The 22030-nt window shown below is 41.3% G+C and overlaps 3 protein-coding genes across 6 annotated transcripts; 2 read left to right on the forward strand and 1 right to left on the reverse strand.

Moving 5' to 3' along the window:
- Positions 1-278: 278 nt before the first annotated feature.
- si:ch211-166a6.5 (clustered mitochondria protein homolog) lies at positions 279-13731 on the forward strand. Of its 3 annotated transcripts, XM_034122409.1 has the most exons (29): positions 279-360; positions 1259-1403; positions 2784-2893; positions 3035-3206; positions 4251-4388; positions 4805-4953; positions 5154-5308; positions 5538-5660; positions 5795-5927; positions 6018-6110; positions 6540-6706; positions 7198-7377; positions 7873-8310; positions 8401-8474; positions 8569-8673; positions 8758-8858; positions 8950-9102; positions 9200-9262; positions 9370-9608; positions 10025-10109; positions 10232-10385; positions 10511-10650; positions 10949-11029; positions 11168-11293; positions 11378-11487; positions 11593-11686; positions 11971-12096; positions 12202-12275; positions 12847-13498. In XM_034122409.1, exons 2-29 carry the CDS (start codon positions 1358-1360, stop codon positions 13496-13498), a joined length of 4281 nt encoding a protein of 1426 aa, XP_033978300.1. In that variant the 5' UTR covers positions 279-360; positions 1259-1357. The 3 variants fall into 3 exon arrangements, with proteins under 3 accessions (XP_033978300.1, XP_033978303.1, XP_033978301.1); XM_034122412.1 differs by lacking the exon at positions 279-360 and having other exon boundaries at positions 1118-1403; positions 8761-8858; positions 12847-13731; XM_034122410.1 differs by lacking the exon at positions 279-360 and having other exon boundaries at positions 1358-1403; positions 12847-13731.
- Positions 13732-14333: 602 nt separating this feature from the next.
- On the reverse strand, positions 14334-15977 carry srrd (SRR1 domain containing). The gene is made up of 6 exons (XM_034122413.1): positions 15718-15977; positions 15587-15627; positions 15285-15478; positions 15094-15192; positions 14790-14941; positions 14334-14703 (listed from the first exon to the last, which is right to left on the reverse strand). Exons 1-6 carry the CDS (start codon positions 15864-15866, stop codon positions 14439-14441), a joined length of 900 nt encoding a protein of 299 aa, XP_033978304.1. The 5' UTR covers positions 15867-15977; the 3' UTR covers positions 14334-14438.
- Positions 15978-16207: 230 nt separating this feature from the next.
- tfip11 (tuftelin interacting protein 11) lies at positions 16208-21667 on the forward strand. 2 transcript variants are annotated; one of them, XM_034122414.1, is made up of 15 exons: positions 16208-16336; positions 17056-17261; positions 17470-17638; positions 17734-17890; positions 18000-18127; positions 18214-18375; positions 18594-18785; positions 18887-19069; positions 19473-19607; positions 19713-19816; positions 19935-20103; positions 20215-20458; positions 20578-20720; positions 20857-21022; positions 21161-21507. In XM_034122414.1, the coding sequence occupies exons 2-15, from the start codon at positions 17056-17058 to the stop codon at positions 21505-21507; spliced, it is 2505 nt and encodes an 834-aa protein (XP_033978305.1). In that variant the 5' UTR covers positions 16208-16336. The 2 variants fall into 2 exon arrangements, with proteins under 2 accessions (XP_033978305.1, XP_033978306.1); XM_034122415.1 differs by lacking the exon at positions 16208-16336 and having other exon boundaries at positions 21161-21667.
- The last annotated feature ends 363 nt before the right edge of the window (positions 21668-22030 follow it).

Genomic DNA, 22030 nt, shown 5'->3' on the forward strand with positions numbered 1-22030 from the left:
GAATTATGAGTACTACTAGACGGACGTTAACTAACGACCAAGCTAACGGAAGAAATAAAGGGTATAAACATCGGTTTGTATAAATAATATTCTTAATATATTAATACATTTATTATTCAATAATCCTTAATCAAGAAGTCCCCGAAAACCACCTTTAAACATGTATCACACAAGAACCCAACCATCCTGGGTAAAGGGTACATTTACGAGGAACACGTAAAGGCAACATGAAACCACACAACATCACCAGGCCGCCGCCCCCTAACTATTAAGCTGACGTTTGCTATGAGTTTCATTACTGTTTTTCTGCAGTGAACACGAGAGGCGTACAAAGTTCAGATTTCAACAATGTAGTTGAAGGTAAACTTAACTTGTAACATTTCTACATCAATGCAGTCATTGTGAATTGAATGATTGTTGTGTGGTAGCTGCGTTACATTGTTATGAACCAAAATATAGGCTTATGCCTGTGGTTGTCTAAATGAGAATTGTATACAATCGTTTTTTCAACTGTAATATCCATGTTATGTCGAGCACTTGCAGGAATAAGTAGGTGTGTGTTTCGAACTGATGCATGCTAGACTTTCCTGTCTTATCTGATTGGTAACTAATACCAGGGCTTAACATGCTGTAGATGTAGATGTTAGGAGGAATGTAAATCAATACAGCATGGCATTTTAGCAATACCAAAGAAGTGACTTGCTCCGCCATACCCAGTAATCTCTATGTTTGGTTTGCACTGAGATATGCCCAGGTATGTGTGAAATGTGAATGTAGAAGGTGTAGGCCTCTCAACAACTACAGAGCCACTAAATAATGAGACAGGCACACCCAATTTTGGCAGGTTAACTGTCTCCTGACAGCCTTCACTATCATGAGTGTAACAAACAGTATTCACCCGCATGAACCGCTTTGATCTTAGATTAGAGGAATGCTAGTGGTTAGTTAGACAGGTCCCTCTGTTATCATCAAATCATGTGATTCACTCAATAACATTTGTAGTATGATGAAGTACTTCAAGTCAAGAGTGGCGTGTGTGTGTGGACACACCCAGTCCAACAAAGTTTGAGAGACACACAGAGCAATAAGAGGGTGTGGCTTTTTCACTCAGAGAACAGATAAGCTGCGTTTTACTTGTAGAGAGAGGGGCAGGAGTCAAAATCCTCACCAGACAGACGTTTACTTTCACTCTGCTGGGCTCTCTCAACAATCCAGCTGCACTTCTCTTCTCACTCTCACTCTGTGTGCCTTCCTCCAGCAGTTTGAAGCAAAACTTTTTTTTAAAGGAGAAGCGTCTGCTAGCACAAAGAAGTCAAAACACAAGAGGACAGCTCAAGAAAAACTAAAACACGCAGCCATGAAGGACAAAGTGAGGAGAGGAGGAAGAAATCATGCCAAAACTGGTGAGAAATCCCTGCAATGTTTTCTCTTTTCTGCTTCTCTTTCTCTCTTTGTGTCTCTTGTTGTTGCATTTTCCTCTTCCTTCTTTTTTCCGCCTGCTGCCTCTCTCGCTGGAGAATGTGAGGAGGGTGGGAGATTTAGCACTGCACTGCTGCCCTGAACATGGCTGGTGCTGTTGTCTGCTTTCACCAACTTTTTAACCACTGGAAGATCTGGTCCAATCTGGTCTGCTGTTCTAACTTTTTACGACGAATGTATGCACAGAGACAAATTCTGAACCAACCTGAAAACCTTAGACAAACTGTACATTTTAGGCTAAGATTGTTAATGGAGAGAGAAGACAAATAAAAGCTTTTATTGAAATCTTTGTATGATATTTCTCCAAAACTAAAAACGTCAACAACCTAAACTACCTATGCTTTGCTATAATTTCAAGTGAGTCTTTCACCTTGTTTGAACCTTTGTAACCCTTCACGAGACAGAATGATTGATTTTTAGGAAGAGTGTGATATCCATTCTTCAGGTGAGATCAGACCTCTTACCCTACATAAAAAAGACACGATGATGTTCAATTCTACCACTTTTATGGTACAAACTAACCACAGAAATCATTGACAAAATAAACTCTACAGGCCTGAAAACAATGCTACTTTCTGTAGTAGTAAGGCTTCAGTAGAAAAGAGGCTGATGGCTCCTTGCCCGCAGAGAGGAGGGAACTTATTCCAACCAATCGTGAACAGAGAAACTCTTTTTTGGGTGTTTTCCCAGTTTTAAACTAGTCCCAGACTGACATGAAATCTAGCATCAGGCTTATGTTCATGCATCCATGACTCTAAGCACGCTATACTAGCAGGCTCTAGGTTTGTATATGTGTTTAGGTGTTTTGGCATCCTGCTGTCTCCACATGCCAGCGCTGGGTGTGTCCCTTCACGCTGAGATGACATAAAGACTCATCGGGAAATTCAACTGGTTTAGTCACACTGCAAGTTAAGGAACACGCTACAACCTGCTCCCCCTCTGGTTCTGCGTGAGTGTTATGAAACGGGCACACCCCACTTTCTCTCTAGGGAAGTTTCTTGCATACATTTGCCCTAATCCTCCGGCACTCTCACACACACAGACTCTGTAGTTAAGCTCATGATAATTTAAGAGGAGATCAGCACACTTGTCTCTGCGGCAATGAACAGATGATCTGAACATAATTCATTCATTCTTTCATTCATTCCGATACTCATGCATTTTCTACAGCAGGGCCGGTTTTCAGGATGAATAGTGAGCTGGAAGCAATCCAAGCATGTAATGAGTTGAAGGCAAGAAAACAACCTCAACTATTTTCTCGTTGAGTGCAATTCCTAACTTGGTTGCGTTTCTCCTTTAAACAGATGCAGTGAGCCCGACTGGTGGAAAAGATGCTGTTGGTATTAAGCAACTTGAGGACACATCATTCCCTGTGAAGATCCAAGGAGCAGGAGTAGAGCCATTTGACTTGCAGGTACACAACTAGACTGCAATTTCCTCCTATTCACTGCTTTGTTATAATAATTTGACACAATTTTGCAGAGACTATACTTATACACAACAGTTTTATATTCGGTATGTTCTTCTTTCTGAGTGTAATTATGTGTCTTTGTAGGTCCATGGCTTTTGGCTTGTTCAGGATGCAGTAATGACTCTGCTTTTGAAGGACGAGGTGTGTCCCCGTTCCAACTTGTCTTTAGCGCTCGCTGGTACGACTCTGGACCCGCTTGCAGAACTGCAAAGCCTAAAGGGGCTTAAACCAGGAGCCATCATTCGCCTGGTGGAAGGTATTATACTCGGTTTTTCTGAGAGAATTCTCTTTTCATTCTGCTTTATGTCCAATCTATATTTTTGTATTATTTTCCTTAATAACTGTAATGTCAGTATTTCATGTTTTTTGGGGGATTTTTTGCAGCATAATTGCATACTCAAGCTGTATTAAATGACTTACTAATACATTTTTAAACAGGGCTGCCCAATATATCATCTTACTGGCTCGATGATATGTAACTATAATCCTAATTAATGCTGCTTTTTGTGTCCAGTTCAATATTAAAAAATGAATGTTTTATTCAGTTCAACAAGCATTTTGTTGTATTTTTGCACTATAATAAAAGCAGCAGAAAGGCAGATCTCAGTACACTTTATAACTTATTTATTATAATTTACAATCTTATCACGATATTCATCAATGAGTGCCCTTATTTTAAGCAGTTTTAGCGTTTGAACACTAACAATTAATGTATTTAGTTTTTCTTTGTACTTTTACCAATACGGTTTATGCTCTCCTGCACGTCCCCGTGTGTCCTAGTCTGCATAAGCTGAATGTAGGATAATGGTGTAATGATTAATTATAGAATCAGAATATACAACAAGATTACTCTAGTCCATATATTCATCACACCCATTGTCCTTCCCCTGTCACACCCAATAAAAACTCTCATCTCTTTGTAAATAGCTGACTGAGTCATCTTAACAAGGTTTACCGTTGCAGAGATTTCAAATTTGTGCCAACAAATTATTCTGCTTCTCGCCAGATAGCTGTTGAAACAATAAAAACCAACTACCTTGCCATCTTTTATTAGATACAGTATATTGACTCACACTCAGTATTGAGAATACACACCTTTGACTACATGGTTCTTAATATTACTTCAATCTAAATAGTCTTGAACTCATGTAAGGGGATCATGACATCCAATGGTAATTCTCTTCTGAATGATCTTGAATCAAATCTCTCCTGTGCATTCTTGCTGTAGAAAAACAAAGAGGGTCCACAGTTTCATTAGGGAGAGGGTCACATTTATAACACCACCTTGTGACTTTTTCAGAGCCCTACACCGCCCGCTCAGCCAGGCACCATCTGGCCCGAGTGGTGGAGCTGCTGAGAGCGCCTGGACCTCAGGATGCACTCAGAGAGGGACGCTCCCCCAGCATACTGGAGACACTCACACACACACCAACACCAGGTACACATACACAATGCACTTAAACAACCAAAAAGAGATACAAAATTAACTAAAAGCTCTACTTTGAAAAACTTTTCTTTATATTAGTACACCTTACAACAAAATACAGCCCCTCCTTAAAATATTTTCTCTTATACCTTTTGAACATTTAAATATCAACCCTAAATGCAACATTTTGGGGGCTTTTTACATAACTGTATTTTATTTTACATCTTAATTATCCTAATTTAGCTATAAATCATCTTCCATAATCCCTACGTTTTAATGGATTTGACTATTTTGAGAATGCTCTTTTTCTCTCTGTATATCTCTTTGTTGTTGTTTTCATTTTCTTTTGTAATTGACTTACTCTCTCAAGTGTAAATAAAGTTTACATGATGATGAACTTTGATAATCTCCTTTCATTACTGCTGAAGACTCACCAAATGGAAAGAGCCTGAAACGCTCTCTAAGCAACACAAAGACAGAAACCAGCAGCCAGAATGGAGCTCCGCCTGAGTTCCTCCTCCCTGGATCCTTGGACAGACCCCTCATGGGTCTGCTGCCACACAGCTCCCAACACGACGTACGTAACCACCGGAGCCTCGTTTCACACTGTGCCACACACACACACACACACACACACGCACACACACACACACACACACACACACACACACACACACACACACACACACACACACACACACACACACACACACACACACCACACACACACACACACACACACACAGACTCTCTTTATCTGAATTTCTTTCTCATCAGGCTCCCAGCTACCTGAAGGACTTGTCTCTCAGCTGCTGGAACCCAATTCCAGGACACAGGAAGCTGCAGGGAGACTTCCTGTACATCACCGTGGTGACAATGGAGGGACGGCGGTGTGACATCACTTCCTGTCCTAAAGGTTTCTTCATCAATAGGTAAAGAAACAATATTAGATTAAATGTATAATTACAATCTCCCTTCTATAGGTACAGTTAATAATAATAATGATAATATATGTGACAACATTTATTAATTCTAAAAGAGTGATGTACCCTTCTATCTGAGTAAATGAAGGAATAAATGGCAACACAATAATTAGACTTTAAGAAGATACATTTTGTATTTAATCTTTTATAATGTTCTCTTCCCCCTTCTTCATCTCAGGTCTACAGAGGAACTGTTTGACCCTCGTCCCTCACAGTCCTCCCCAGTTTGTCACTGTTTAACTGATCTGCTCTGTCAAATCAGCTCTGCCTTCAAACAAGCTTTGACTACACTCAAAAACAGGTGACATTACTATATATACATATTTTGTCAGAATCCAGAAACAGTTAGGACTTTGGAGTGTTGTTTGGTATTATATGATTCACTTGAGATTTATGATTATATGATGATATTAACTATTGCATTTCTTCCTTTAGGTCTCAGTTGCCTTCGGTGGAGGTGATGCCCACTCCCTACCACACCCTGAGCTGGCTCGGGCCTCCCTGCGCCTCTCGCACCCACAAGAACACCTTCAGCAGACTGGGAATGGATGATCAGCTGGAAACACAGGTTATTTCTAACAAGCAAAGTTGTGGCTTTGTATTGTGTATCAAGCTGCTGGCAGTGATATTAAATGTAACTGTGTGGTATTATCTGTAGGCTCCTGACTGGAATGAGGAGTTGCAAGCTGCCAGAGATCTTCCACAAGGCAGTCTGGAAGAGAGGCTGCGGAGAGACAAAACGCTGCTCCAGGTAACCAAGAAAGAAGGAATGAATGTTAATGTGTCAAACATGCTAAGAAATAAGAACAATAGGAATCCATGAGCGGGATCTGGTTGAAAGGGAAAGTAAAGTAGTAGTAGCAGACAATGTACCCTTTTTAGGATAATGTTGCTACTGCCCAATTGTTTTGGTTTTTATTTTTATTTTATTTCATATAATGTATTTTTTATTATATATTTCAATTGTATTTCTTTCAAATTATGTCCTGTCTTGTCTTTGCCTCTGTTTTTCACATTTTTGATAAAAGAATGACAAATTAATAAACATATTGTTAAAAGAAAAAGAAAGAATGCCAAACCACAGCAGGACAGTTCAGGACAAGTTTTGGCCTTTCAACATCCTCTGTAAACTCCTCCACGTCCCTTCATTCGTACCTGTGTTTGTGTTGTTGTTTTCCAGGTAAACAGCGCATTTACCAGGGCTGTGGCGCAGGGGGCAGAAACAGTTGTAGATGGCTTTGTGGAGCCAGCGAATGGAAACCCTGAAGACCCAGCTTTCCTGTGGGGAGGCCTGTTCATCAGCCAGGGGGCAGCAAGCACAATGTTCGGTGGGGAGAGGGGTCGCAGGTGAGAGCAGATCACAAGTTCAGTTACAAGATTGTACAGACATTTGCTCTTAAAGCTACGCTAGGCAATTTATTTAAGAAGCGTAATTAGTCAGATTTGTTGAAATGCCTTTTACATCGCGAAGCAGTCAATGAATTAAAGGTTCTGCAAAAAAAGTCTGGCATCTGTGGCTGTTGCAGAAATCCCATTCAATCATTTAATTTGAGTCACATGAAATGATTGAATGGCCTCCATGCCCGTGTACCGGCAGGCCCTTTGCCAGACTTGTACTCATCGTGCGTCACCGTAGTCTTCAACAAGACTTGGCAGACAAAATGTTCCAATCATTTAATGTTAACTTGACAGCTGTGAGTTTTATCCATGTTGGTTGTCTTAGCCCAATATCATATTATGTCTCTGATAAGAGCATTATTAAAACGTTTTTGTTTCGCTCTGTGAATGAAATTGATTTGGACCTGATTATCTAAATGTTTCCTCATTTCTACTTGCAGGGCTGCTCAGAGGCTGGAGCTCCAGGGCGTGCAGGCCTACAGTGAGCTAGAGGGTCTGCAGGGTCTTCACACTCTGCCTACAGCCATCGTCGACTACAGGGGGGTTCGTCTGTCTGCTCAGGGTCTGGCCCCCGGGCTGGAGGGCTCAGACCGAGACCAGGCAACTGCTCCTGCCGAAAGGTAGGACTCATTATTCAACAGTCTAATGTGGTACTTAGCGCTGTCACAAACCCACTTAAAATATATTTTGGGATCTCCATAGACATTTTGAGAATAAATCAACTACACAATCCTTAATCCTTGTCTTTCTTTTTGGAAAATGTTTCCAACTCTTTTTACTGAAAATTGGGAAATATTTTCATCACAGCGGCATGTTAAAACAAGGCATTGCACATCATTTAAAAAATAAAAAGAGTAGAAAAATAACATGAAACATGAAATATAAACATCACAAAATAGTAATAGTAAGTAATAAAAAAAAATTAAAATAGTGTATTTAGATGCAGAGACAGCCTGTAACCATTCATATACCAAAGCATACAAATACGTTATTTGATTGATGATTTAAGAGCTGCTGGATTATTTAAAAGATTGCATCACATGTGTTATATCTTATATTAACATCATGTCTATATTTCATTTTTTTCTGCTTATTCGTTCTTATTTTCTCTACAGAGGCTTGCTGTACGGGGTGAATGCAGGACCTCAAGAGTCCCCCCAGCGCAAGGGACTGCTGGAGCTCTTGGCTGTGTCGGCCAAACATCTCTCTCTGCAGAGATATGTTGTTGTGACGTCCAACAATTACAAGGTACCACTGTTCACCTCTGTGGACGCACAGGGCCTGCTGGGGGCTGATGGGAGGTATTACATACTGGACGTGTTCAGGACCTTCCCAGCTGATGCCAACTTCTGCCCAGACGTTGAGAGAGAAGGCCAGACAGTCACTGAAGACGAGGAGAGTAACAAAAAGTCTGAAGAGGGCGAGGAGGAGAAGGGTTGTGTCAAAAAAGGGTGGCCAGAGAATTATCACTCAGACTCTGGGCTTCCCAAGAGCTTCCCTCACGGACTCTGCAGACTGAGGCCAGAGCTGGTGCAGGCCTTCAAAGAGCACAAGTGAGTTCCATATGAAAAACAAATACTTTCAATTCAGTTTAAAAAACGTCTTTTCTGTATGGTTGAAGTTTTTTTCTGTGCTTCTTTTAGACATTGCCAGTTCACTCAGCATGTCAGGGAGCTCTTGGAAGAGAATGGAGGCTTTGAAGAATGTGCAATAGCTAGTAAGAAGTGATTTAGTAGATGTAACTGATACCAAAATCACAGCTATTACGGATCTTTTGGCCATTCTATTGAAATATTTCTGTATAATTGCAGGTGATTCTCGATCCACTAATGCAGTACGAGCTGCTTGTAAAGAAGTGGGCTCAGTCAGCAACATCATCTTTGAGATGCGCTTTAATCCAAGTGTCTTCTCTCCAGGTAGAACAACTAAACACACACACTCAAACACAAATAAATCTTTTACACACATATATAATGGGGGTTCTTGTGCTTTATGTTTAGAAGTATCCTTCCCTCCTGGTGATAGTAAGTCAACAAAGCTGCAGGAGAGGTTACTGAGGGAAGCCGCCGCTTTCATCGTCACACATCAGATACCAGCCTTTGTAAGTAGATCCATTGTTTACATTCTATAATGGGCACAGCTTTTGCAAACATGAACACCTGCTCATCATACGTGTGTGTTTGTGTGTGCAGGTGGAGTATTGCCTAGACAGCAATGAGGCACCAATGGATGGAGCTTCTCTAAAACAGGCGCTACATCAGAGGGGCATCAGCCTCCGCTATCTGGGCCATGTGATGACCGCCATCAGCCAATCCGAACACAAGGAGCGCCTGAGGCATATAATGGTGTGTTTAATTACGAATGAGTTCAAACTAAAACTAGTGTTTCTGATGTTATCACCCTCTTAACTGTGCGTTTAACACCCTCTTTCCATCTAAACAGAGGGTGGTCATAGGGGACATTTTCACCCGCTCAACAAGGAGAGTGTTCAACAATTTCCTCCAGGTACTTGACAGTATTCTGCACAGAGCATGTTTGCATACCTCAAGTTGCTCTGCAGGTGTGGGTCCTCGCACAAAAATGAACTGCAGCCTCCGGTTATGTCTTTGCAGGGTGTGGACGTGCCTAGCCTCTCTGCAGCTGTCAGTCACTTCCTGTGCTGCCTATTGGTTCCCCACTTCACACCTAGTCCTGTGGGGGAGGAGACCAAGAAGAAGTCTAGGCGGCGCGGCAGAGGGCCCGGGGCGGGGGCCGCTGAGAGCTCACCCTGGAGCACGCTCACTGGGGCAGAGCTGTGGACCCTGCTCTGCCAGGAGGCTGCTGAGACATACAACATCTCTGACAGCCTTGGGTGAGCAAACAGTCTTTGTTTGTTCTCCCCTCATGTTTGTTTGGTTGTTACACAAAGGCTCAGAGTCCATTTTAGAACAAGTTTGAGATTTTGATCTAGTGCTCAAGACGTGAGGACCCCACAAAGTCAATAGCAAAAACAATACATAATAGGACCAGAAATAGTCATATTTATACATATTTGATAACAGTGAGACTGAGACAGAATAAAAAAAGAGTCCGTTTACTTCAAATTAATATTAAAATACAAGTGAGTTCCTTCCTACTTGTTTAGAAGAGGATGGATACTGTGTTCTAAAATGTTTTGCTGTGTATAGGATGAATTGGTGTACAGGCTAGTGGCTTATTCTTCGTCAATGCTTATGACTTTTCTTGCTTTACAATTTAAGAAACACATGTCCTTTTTCTCTGTGACAGCTCTGGTCCAAACCACCTGGTGGAGCACTACGGTCTTCAGAAGCTCTCTTTGCTCAGAGAGTTCTGTATAAAGACTGGAGTACAGGTAAGAGCAAACAGATAGAGTGAGGCTTTTATAAACATTGACTCAAAATTGAAAATAGCAGATAAAAAATTGAAAAGAAAGTAAGTAAGAAAGTATGTTTCTTATTTCTCTGTCTACACTAGTTGAGACTGAGAGACTACATCCTCGACAACCAAAATAAAGCTCCCATTGGTCCAGACGACGTCCTCAACATCTTCCCCGTTGTCAAGCACAATGAAATGCCAACTGTGGATGCTTCAAAAGCACACCGTGCTGCAGAGAGCTTCATTAAGAAGGGTAGGTCAATCAAGACGAGTCCTTAAGCTCCAGATTCTTGTATCTGTAATCCTTGTGCTACATGGGCCTTTTGAACAAAATGAAAATGAAATGTAAATTCACAACGGTATGTTTCTCAACTGCAGGTCTGCTGGATCAGGCCCATGAAAAGCTCAAAGAAGCCACCTACTTGTTTGGTAGAGTGTGTGATGACCTGAACCCAGAGTCCTGTTTCTGCCACACCCTGTTGGCCAAGGTGGCGTTTATGCAGGGCAAAGCAGCTGAGGTAGGCTAACTGTGCTAAATATTAGCTGCTACATTAGACAAGCTATTGACTTGCTTTGAAATGAACACATTTTACAAACATTTGAGACAGAAATATTGTACTTGTTACTCTACAACATATATCTGACAGTATAGTTAAAATTACTTCAGAAGATTTTACAAAGTGAAAGAGTGTACCATGACACTATGGAAAATGTAAAAATGTCGTGAAAAAACGAATTTCACTTATTGAAATGATTGTTTATACATTAAGCTGGCCATTAATTATTGTCATCACCGTGGCTTTCTTTGTTCTAAAGGCTCGCAGTGTCCAGCTGAAGGCAGTGGTCATCAGTGAGAGAGTGCTTGGCTTCGACCATCCAAACACTATCCAGCAATACGTGAGTATACCTACATATTGTTCTTGCTGCTACAAACCCCTGGTCACTCTGAGATAGATATGAACTGTATATCTCTAGAGACTTTTAATGCACTTTAAATGTGTTTAGAGTGCGATTATTCTCATTTGTTCTATGCAGGCCCTCTTGGCGGTGTATGTGTTTGCTGGAGGGGAAACAGCCCTAGCCCAGAAGTGTCTCCTCAGAGCTCGTCTGCTTATGCTAACGGTCCACGGAGAGGACCATCCCTACATCGCAACAGTGGATGTAAGTTACAACACCTATAGCGCACAAAAAACGATTTTAACAATATCATTTTTGACAATGACAATCCTCATTGTTTTCTTGCAGAGCTGTCTTGGGTTGGTTCTGACTGCGGATCAGAGAGGTCAGTTCTTAAAGAACGCTCTGAGACTCAACACCTCCTTCTTCGGCTCCTCACATCTGCACACTGCTCTCAGGTAAGCTTGCATTCATACTTTGCAATAAAAGTAATAAAGTTGAGCTACTTTGTCCCGTTTTCTAACATCACACAATTCCTTGACGTGTTTTTCGTGTCTGTACAGCGAGCACCTGGTGGCCCACTGGATGTGTAGCAAGGGTGACTACAGGAGTGCCATGACCCATGAGAAAGAGGCCCTCGCTGCTTTCACCTCCATAGTGAGTACATCTATTGAAATGATATGAAAAATAATGTTGTGGTAAAGGAAAGAAATCCTCCCAAACAAATTCTCCAACTAACACAGACAAACAATACAACACAAATGACGCACACAAAATACTTGTTTAAACAAATCTGTTATTGTCATGGTTCTACTGCTAAAGGTGTGAAAAATGTGTTCCTGTTTTTCAGGGAATAGTTTTTATGGGTATCCTCTTGAATCATACAAACCTCTGTGTTGTTTGCGCATTAGAGTAATCTTATGATATATGTCTTTTCTCAGTTTGGAGAGGATCACGCTCAGACACGCATCAGCAAAGAGCTTCTGTGCACAATAACCAAGCAAGCAGTGAAGGTGGAGCGCTCCCTCCGGCAGGCAGGAGCCGACTGCACGGAGCAGGCGGTGGAGGTAAGCCCAGGAGCTCAGTCTGTCTCTGAAAGCATTGACATGTTTGAATATTACAAAGTTAAAGGGAAGTTTGTTTATTTATCTCCCTGTCCTCTCGGTCCTCAGTATCTATCCTCCAAATCTGACACTGTGCTGGAGCAAATGGTTCTGGTGACAGGGATCAGGAGCATCACACACAGGTAAATATTCATTGTGATGTATATGATATGCTTAAACTTGTTGAAGCAATGTGACCCACACTCTTGACCCACAATTCTGGCATCAATTGGTTGTTGATCGATAGTGATTTTTGTATCATTGTAAGAAATTACCCCAAAATCCCTTAAATTAATTTATTTGAAGAATTATGAACAAGATATGTTCTTATTGCAAATGTGTGTACTATCTATACTGAAGTAAGTAATGGTGATACTGTCTCAGACCTATTTTGGCATATCTTTCTTACTTATACTCCAACAAATGCACACATATTGCTACATCTGTGATGTGACTGTATCATTTCCCCCAAGATTTATGAAGTATTTTTAATACTCTTTTTTTGTTCTCCTGGACTTTTGTTGCAATTCCACAAATCAAAAAAAGTTGAATCACTATTTTAATAATAGTGATTACACTTTATAACTTTCAAACACTAAGTCATGCATTCACTTTTTCAAAGATGCTTTTTCTGCATAGCTGTATTGCTATTACAGAAATGTAAGAAAAAGTGTTTAAATGTTTTGGAAGCCACATTAATTTGTGCTCTCACAGGGATGGGCTCCAGGAGTATTGGAAGAAACACAAAGAACTAAAGGCAGCAGTGGCAAAGGAACTTGGATTCATTGTAACCAACGGGGTCGTCACCCTGATTGCGAACGGAGAAGAGAAAAGCTCAGATCCAAACACAGGAAGCGGGAAGGAAGCTGAGGATGGAGGAAGCCCAGCGGTGGAGAATGCCAGCGACAGCCAACAGGAGCAGCCAGAGGAAGAGAGCTCAGAGAAAAGTGCTGCCATGACTAATGGTCATGTAGTGGAGCCCGCTGTAGAGAGCCAGCAAGGGGAGAAAGCAGATGTAGAGGGAGGAGAGAGTGACAGAGCTTCAGATGCTGAGGTCAATATTGTGAATGGGGGGTCAGAGGTCAGTGATGCAGGACAGGAAACTGAGTCCAGTGCCCCAAATGAAGTAAACGGCAACATAGTCAATGGGGAGGTAAAATCTAATGCAACAGCTGATGAGATTAAATCAGAGTCAAATGGGGTTAATGGTGAGATCAATGGAGCCTGTGACATCACTGTAAAGCACTCAGTCCATAAGAGCAATGGAACCTGGGCAGATGTTGTTTCCAAAGCCAATGGAGCAGCAGACACAGCAGTCAATGGAACAGCAGGCAGTGTCACTGCTAACGGAGAAGCTGAAGGGTGAAAACATGTCAAACAGGAACACAGTGTTGTAGTCAAGTTGTTCTTAGTCACTGCTGTAAGATGACACTCTCCCAGGATCCTAGATGTATTATGATCCGATAAACTAAAGCAGGCAACAGAATGAGATGATGAATATTACTTTTTGCTGAAGGTGTTTTTTCCTGATTCTGGGAGAGGGCTGTACTGTTGAGTGTTATTCTTTTTCAACAATAAACTTTTTACTGGTTACTCTGATTATGATGTTGTTGTTGTTTTTTTAAATACCTGGGTGTAGACCGGATGTGTTTTTTGCCATTTACAAGAAATGTTGTATACATTACAAACAATCACATTACAAAACATACCTGAAAGCATGGGACTCCAAAATGGGGTTTATGACCCCTAGGGGCTCCTTAGAGTTACTGCAGTGTGTGCCAGAGTAGATATTTTTGAAAGCCCTTTACAAACATTAAAATATATCTGAAAATGCACATCAAAGTACAACTATGCAAACATATAATTAGCGTAAATAAATTGGCCTATGTGTGAAAAAGAACCTTAACATTTTCCCATTGATGACAACAATGACAAGTGATTTTGATCATTGTAAAAACGTTGGCAGCAACACCCTTGATAAAGATATAAACTGTAGCCTGCTGCAGAGTAATGCTCTGGAAAGTTAAGTCTACACGGTGTTGGATATCCAGTGATGTCCCACCTGCTGAACCAGTGGGAGCCACACCCAGCTTAACCCTGAACAGGTGTGGCTGGGTGTGCTCAGAAACGAATGGAACGCCATACATGTGCAAAAACCGTAGTGTGTTGAGAAAATTCAGATTGCATTTATCCAATATTTTACAAAAGAAACAACACCTTGAGGCAAACTATGATTTTATTGAAAGAGTCTCCAATTAGAGGTAGGGCTCTCTTGTTTAAAAAAAAAAAATGGCAACAATATAAAGTCAGTTTATGGTTCCTCCCCTTTCTCCCACATGTGTTTCCCTCTGAATTATCTCTAAATCAGGACAGTGATGGTACTGTGGCTCAGGCGGCTCTGCCCAGGTGGATTGTGGGAGACGGTTAAGGCTGCTGGTTGGAAAGGTGATGACTGCAGTGTCACTGAAGACGTCAATCAGACGGGATGGACAAGGCAGCAGTCTGTCCTCACACACAGACACAGCCTGAGTAATGTAGATGTAGTCCCGCTTGAATTCTCTCTCGATTGTTCTGTTGGGATGACAGACAGGAAATGTAACCTCACCTCAGCTGCCATTTCTTTAACATCATCTCCCTCATTTATGACTTGTACTAACCTGTCCAAAATGCCATTGAAGCTGTTTCCAATTATTATCATCCGAGGAAGACATTGAGTACTCCAATTCTTCCACAGAAGGTTGTTGTACAGAGCTTTCCCACAATGCATTAGGTAAAAGAGTGTGGGCTTAGTCGCCAGACGCTTTCCTTCCTGCAAAATATAGGGAGACGTTCATCGTATTGTTAGAGTTTCAACATCTTCAACAACACTGGCAGATTAATTATAATTGTATTTGATCGATTGTATGTGCAGGGAACTTGCAGTTTTTGTAGATGTATAACAGGTAAAAAAGAACAACTGACCTCATTTTCTGTGAGTACAGTCAAACCCAGCTGCATTAACACATCCCTCTCTCCAGATGAGAAGGCGGGGTCATAAATAAAGCAGTCCTTCAGAGGAATCTAAAACAAAAGGTGAAGTCAGACACAGAACTCAATGAACAGGGTTTCATGAAGACTGTTAGTTATCTCATTAGATAAACACATCCTCTAACCTGTCCTGCGTCCAGTAGCAGCAGCAACATGGCGAGCTGGAAGCGAGCTGAGACACACGAGGAAAAGGAGCCAAGGCCATAACACACACAGTCCAGATGTTGAAACAGCTGGCCATCTTCTGTGGGGCCTTCAGGGTCCCTGTCCTCTTGAGGTTTTGAGAGCTCGACTGATCCTAGTGCCACCAGAAGCTGCTCTGAAGACAAGAGTCCCCAAAAGGGTCACTGAGCTGCATGATAAATGACTCCATAGTCAAACTAATATATTTGGTGATACTGACACCACTTCAGAGTAGCCTACTCACGTTTCCACTGAGGCCAAAACTCCTCGCATCTTAGCTCAGACCTGCAGAAGGAGGGGATTAGCAATGTTAACTGGTTACAACATGAACAATTAATGATATCCTTATAGTTTCTGCTTAACTGGACTTCTTACACGGTGTCTCTGATTCTTGTTACAGTTTTCCCGATGTCCAGTGGCTCCTGGCAGCATCTTGAGTTTGAGGACACCTGAAGTGGTTTTGATTTCCGCGCTGCACCTTTTCGTCGCCGGGCAACTTGCCACTGCTCCCCGGTGTCCGACATCTGTTTTAATTCACCGGTGACCCATGTAAAAACGTATACACATTTATTTACAATATATTTTTCATTAACAAAGTTCTTATGTGATTGCTTCCATGGGCTGGCGAGTCTAAAGCCATACGGATTATTTTGAGTGCAACACAATCATTTTTCTCTTCCGATGTCATGTCAAATAGTAAATCGTGTTTGTAAAATTACTTGGTCAATAAACGAACTATAGACGTGTAGGTTACATATATTAAAAGAAACGGTAATACGCTTTATATTATAATAATGATATAAGTTAGCGATAGACAATTTATGGGTACAAAGTTCGGTGTAACACCGGCAGCTACGGTGACAACCGGAAGTACTAGTGTTTTCGTTTGTAGAACGAGTTGCTGCCTGGTTTTGGCTGCATTACTTTTTTATAACTGCCGCGGATGAATTCATCTGTTACTTATTTCCAGAAAGAAGGATAACTAACGTTTCAGGTGAGTTATAGATAACTGTAATTTGTTTTACATGTGCCATTACGCAAGTTTCTGGGCAAAGCGAGCAGTTATCATAAGCTAACGCTAGCTGTTGCTAGTAAATATTAGCTTTCTTCACGTTGTATGTATCAAATCTAATTTAGTTGTGTTTACAAAACAGCAATAGAGTTGCATAATTTGCTAACTATTAAAGTACAAATACACCTTAATTGTTATTAACCTCACTGCATAACCACATGATCACAGCTATAAAGCATTCAAAATAGTCTAAACCTGCAGGAAGAATTCTAATTTTCTTGAAAATAAGTTACATTCCTGGACATTTTACTAGATTCAGAGTCTAATTTTAATGTTTTCGTATCGTGTAAACATGTTAAAAATGCTCTTTTTAGTGATCTTCCAATACAAACAATTTAAATTGATCCTAACTCTCATAGCTTTACTTGGCAAAATATTGATGTCATTTTTATTTATTTACTAATTCTCAAAATATAATATATATTTTTATTGGTATTTTTTGGTGTTGGGCTGCTTCTCTTGTAAAATAAACTGCTATATGAAAAGTTTATTTTATTTTATTTTTATCGATTGTTACTTCATAATACAAGCTTTCAACCACCTTTTGGCTTTCATCAGCAGATAGAGATTGTGCGCCTTATTACTACAAGTGTTACACCACTTAAACAATCTTCATCCTTTATTTTTTGTGCCATGCAAAGATGTCTATGTCCCATCTATATGGGAGGCGGGAGGAGGAGGAGGACGGTGTGGAGGTGGAGAGCTTTGAGGTGACAGATTGGGACCTCGCCAACGAGTTTAACCCAGCGCGTCACAAACATAGGCCGACCAAGGATCAGGCCACCTACGGGATCTGGGCTGACAGAGACTCAGATGAGGATGAGAGGCCTAGCTTTGGTGGCAAGAAGTAAGGCATTGCTTTCTCTTTGTTCTTCTACTCCTAACAATTGAAAATCTAACAGGAAGGAAACACTATACAAAAGGGAATAAACTTCAAAACAAGACCCCATTGTAGTCGGCCCAACATAAATACTACACATAAACACCAACTAGTGCTTAGTGACTTTTCAACAAATGTTAACAAAATGTATCAATTGTTTGTGTTTTTTGTCCAGCTCCAAAGACTACACTGCTCCAGTAAACTTTGTGAGTGCTGGACTGCGTAAGTCTGCAGCAGAGGAGAAACAGCAAAAAGCAGAAGGAGGCTCTGATGACTCAGAAGATGAAGGTCCTTCAGCACCGCCACCCCCCGCTCGCAGCACTGCACCCAAAAAACTCCAAATGGTAGATTTTTGTTGCGCGTTTGTTCATGCCCATTGAAGTGTTTTCTGCTACAGTGTTTTGTGAAGAAGGATTTCTTTTTTTTTCTTTTTTGCTAGGGTACTTTCCGGGGGAACCAGCCCCAGCGGTTTGCAGGTGGCATTCAGTCTGGGAAAGGCCTTGGTACCTGGGAGAAGCATACGAGGGGAATTGGACAGAAACTTCTGCAGAAAATGGGATACCAACCAGGCAAAGGACTGGGCAAGAATGCTCAAGGTGGGTAGCCCTGAGTATGCTTTGTTATTTAGATATTTGGTAATATTGTGTGCTTTGTAGGAGCAACAGAGTAGAGTTGATATAACCTGACACCCTTTTATTTCTACAGGTATCATAAACCCAATTGAGGCAAAACTTCGTAAAGGAAAGGGAGCAGTGGGTGCCTATGGCAATGAACGAACCAAGCAGAGTCTTCAGGACTTTCCTACCGTTGACTCAGAGGAAGAGGAGGAAAAGGTAGTTAGAATAACATAATAACTATGAGATTATATAGGAGTATCATTCAATATCGATTTTTAATGTTATTTTAAACGTCTGTGTAGGAGTTTCAGAAGGAGCTTGGCCAGTGGCGTAAGGATCCGGCAGGCTCTGTAGGAAAAAAGAAACCAAAGTACTCCTACAGGACTGTGGACGAGCTAAAATCGAAAGGCAAGCTGGCAGGACGCACTACAGCCGTATCCGCTGGGGAGCTGGCACAGGTCAAGGTACGTTTGAAAAGACTGGCAATTACACTTGCGTCTTCTCACAGGAATTATATTAAATCATTATTGAATTAGGCTGCAATGCTGTAATAACAATCTGGAACTTAAGTCAATTCTACTTTTATACTGGTACAATCCCATTTGGATGACATTATATTGTGGATATAGGCTGCCATTTTATCTCTGAATCTCATTTACCCCATATCTGTTCCCATTTCTAGGTCATAGATATGACTGGAAGAGAACAAAAGGTATATTATAGTTACAGTCAGATGACCAACAAGCACAGTGTTCCAGATGAAGGTCCACCAAGCCTCTCCACTCAGGATCAGAAGGGATCTGGCTTTGCTCTCCCTGAACTTGAACATAACCTGCAGCTTCTGATAGACCTCACAGAACAAGACATATTGCAGGTAAGAGGGAACCAAAAGTATCATTACTTTCTATGTACCACTCTGCTACTTCTTATACCACATGCTGACATATTTACCATCGTATTTTCCCCCTCCTGTAGTCTGCCAGACGTCTGCAGCATGAAAAAGATGTAGTTGTGTCTCTGAGCCATGAGTCACGGGCACTGCAGAGCAGACTGGAGGCAGAACAAGATTCCATCCAGAGAATAGAGGCCGTTCTGGAATTGGTGGGGCGTTTTCCTTCTGGAGAGATGGCACCTGGGGAGGAGGGACCCAGCCTGCAGGTACAAATATGTTTTCTGCAGTAATGTATACAGTGAACACAAAAAGACCACACCTACTGTAATCAGACTGTTTCCGTGTTGTAGTCATTGCTCTGTTATCACATGCTTAACCATTGATTGATTCATTGTTTTATACTCGAAAGGTCTTGAGGGGCGATTCTCATTTAGTAAATTACATAAACAAAGAAAACAAAAACAAAACAACAAGAAATAAATATACATCCAGGGAAAAGGCAATACCAGTTTAAAAAGGGCAAAAGCCATTGAAGTGTTTTGATTAGGGAGATTAAACATCAGATTTCTAAAATATTCTAATGGGAATTGATTTTAAGCAGGGGCTGATTTTTATTAATGTGTCAGCTGCAGTTTATATATGTAACTGTTTTGCCTTCTCTTCCTTCAGGAGTGTGCCCGGATCTTTGATACTTTACAAAAAGACTATTATGAAGAATACAAGACAATGGGATTGGCCGACCTGGCTGTAGCGGTTGTACAGCCATTACTCAAGGACAAACTTCGGTCCTGGGACCCTTTGAAGGTAGGTTCTTGCAACTATCTTTTCTGATGCAACTACAACGTTTATTGTTAATAATGAGTTAATAATGATGCTACCACTTCTCAAACTGAATTCTTCACATTTCAGGACAGCTCCTATTGTCTGGAAGACATCGGTCAGTGGAGAGCAATCCTTGAATCTAGAGACTTCCACAGTAGTGCCCCAGATTCAAACATGGACCCTTACCACAGGTCACTTTAAACAAAATCATATAAAAGCTTTGCTCACATATTTATGTTAATTAGGTATACTGGCTAGGTATTACAGCCTGTTTTAAACAACATGTGTGTCCTGTGTTTGTTGGTCCAGACTGTTGTGGGAGGTGTGGATCTCAGTGATGCGGCCCTGTGTGACGGCCTGGCAGCCTCGTAACGTGGGGCCAATGGTGGACTGCGTGGAGTTGTGGGCTCCTATACTCCCTCTGTGGATCCTAGATCACCTGATGGAGCAGCTGATCCTCCCCCGGCTACAGCGAGAGGCAAGATACACCTCTTTAAGACACTCTTACTTTGATGTACAGAAACATAATTCACTTGTGGATAATTACGAGTAAATTTCTAAAATATAATTTCTGTGTCTTGTTTGATAGGTGGATACCTGGAACCCTTTAACTGACACAGTGCCCATCCACTCCTGGATCCATCCTTGGCTGCCTCTTCTACAAGCACGTCTAGAGCCTCTTTACCCACCAATCAGGAGCAAACTATCCAATGCCTTGCAGCGATGGCATCCCAGCGACACTTCAGCCCGCCTCATCCTGCAGCCTTGGAAAGATGTTTTTACTCCAGGTGCATGGGAGGCCTTCATGGTGAAAAATATCATCCCTAAACTAGGTATGTCTTTATAAGTGACACCTTTTTAACTATTCCAAAGCAGGGGAAGAATATCCCTACATTATTATCCTTCCCTGTCCCTCCCTGGTTTCTTATTTTGATGTGATGTTCCTCCTTAGCTCTGTGTCTGGAGGAGCTGGTTATCAACCCTCACCAGCAGCAGATGGAGCCATTTCACTGGGTGATGGACTGGGAGGGCATGTTGTCCCCCTCCAGCCTGGTGTCGCTGCTGGACAAAAACTTCTTCACAAAGTGGTTGCAGGTCAGTAAAGATACGAGCACATATCAGAAACTATGGGAATGCACTTAACTGCAATGGGTTATTGTGTATACTTAATTTGACTGATTAAATGTTTTTGTTGACTTTGTTATGTCTGTGTGGGCTTTGTTGTTTTTAGGTCTTGTGCTCATGGTTGAGCAACAGTCCTAACTACGAGGAAATCACTAAATGGTACCTGGGTTGGAAAACCATGTTTAGTGACGCCTTGTTAACACAGCCCCTCATTAAAGACAAATTCAACGAAGCTTTGGACATCATGAACCGCGCAGTGTCTTCAGGCATGGGTTCGTATGGCAGCGTCTCAGAAAATAAACATGGAAACTATAGAACACCATCCTTGTATAAGATATATGACAATTCATCTCTTTTTCTCTCCGTTTCAACAAAAAATAAGACTTAACTCATGATTCTCTTATCCACAGGTGGATACATGCAACCTGGTGCAAGAGAGAACATTGCATACCTCACACAGACGGAGAGGCGAAAAGACTTCCAGTACGAAGCGATGCAGGAGCGTAGAGATGCAGAGAGTGTGGCTCACAGAGGAATCAGCTCGGGTGTGCCAACTAACTTCAAAGATCTTATCCAGGCAAAGGCAGAGGAGAACAACATTGTCTTTATGCCCTTAGTGGCTAAACGGCACGAGGGCAAACAGCTGTACACCTTTGGGCGTATTGTCATCTACATCGACAGAGGGGTTGTGTTTGTGCAAGGAGAGAAAACTTGGGTCCCCACGTCTTTGCAGAGTCTGATCGATATGGCCAAGTGAGGGACAACTGACAGATTCCTTGTGCTGCTTATTGTGAAAGAGAATAAATAAATAGAAACTTTTGCATTCTAGATAACTTCAGTATGCTGATCATTGTCAAATGTGTTTTGTACATTTTTATAGTGTCACCAGTACTGTGAATAAATAACTTTTCAATGTATTCGGTGTGTAACTATCTTGAAACAAAGTATGCATTATAATACATACACTGTATGTATGTATGTATATGAAATAAGTCGTTTTTCAGAAGGGTTTTCATTAAAAGCTCAGGTAAATCTTTATATTGTGTATTTCCAACTAAAGTGAACTTGGTAAGTGAGAAAATACGGGTTTATGTAGTTGTCTCTTTAAATGTAAAACGATATGTACAAAAAACGATTGAAATGTATGTACAAGGACTATGATATTGCTACTTTTACTGTAGCTTATTATTTTCACCATTTTGTCCTTTTCCTAACTTGGGATCAAACAATAGAGATATGAATGAGAGGCCTAGTGCAGTTTACCGAATTACTCACAATAC

Source organism: Trematomus bernacchii, unplaced genomic scaffold (genome assembly GCF_902827165.1).
Source record: "Trematomus bernacchii unplaced genomic scaffold, fTreBer1.1, whole genome shotgun sequence".
Taxonomy (NCBI): Eukaryota; Metazoa; Chordata; class Actinopteri; order Perciformes; family Nototheniidae; genus Trematomus; species Trematomus bernacchii.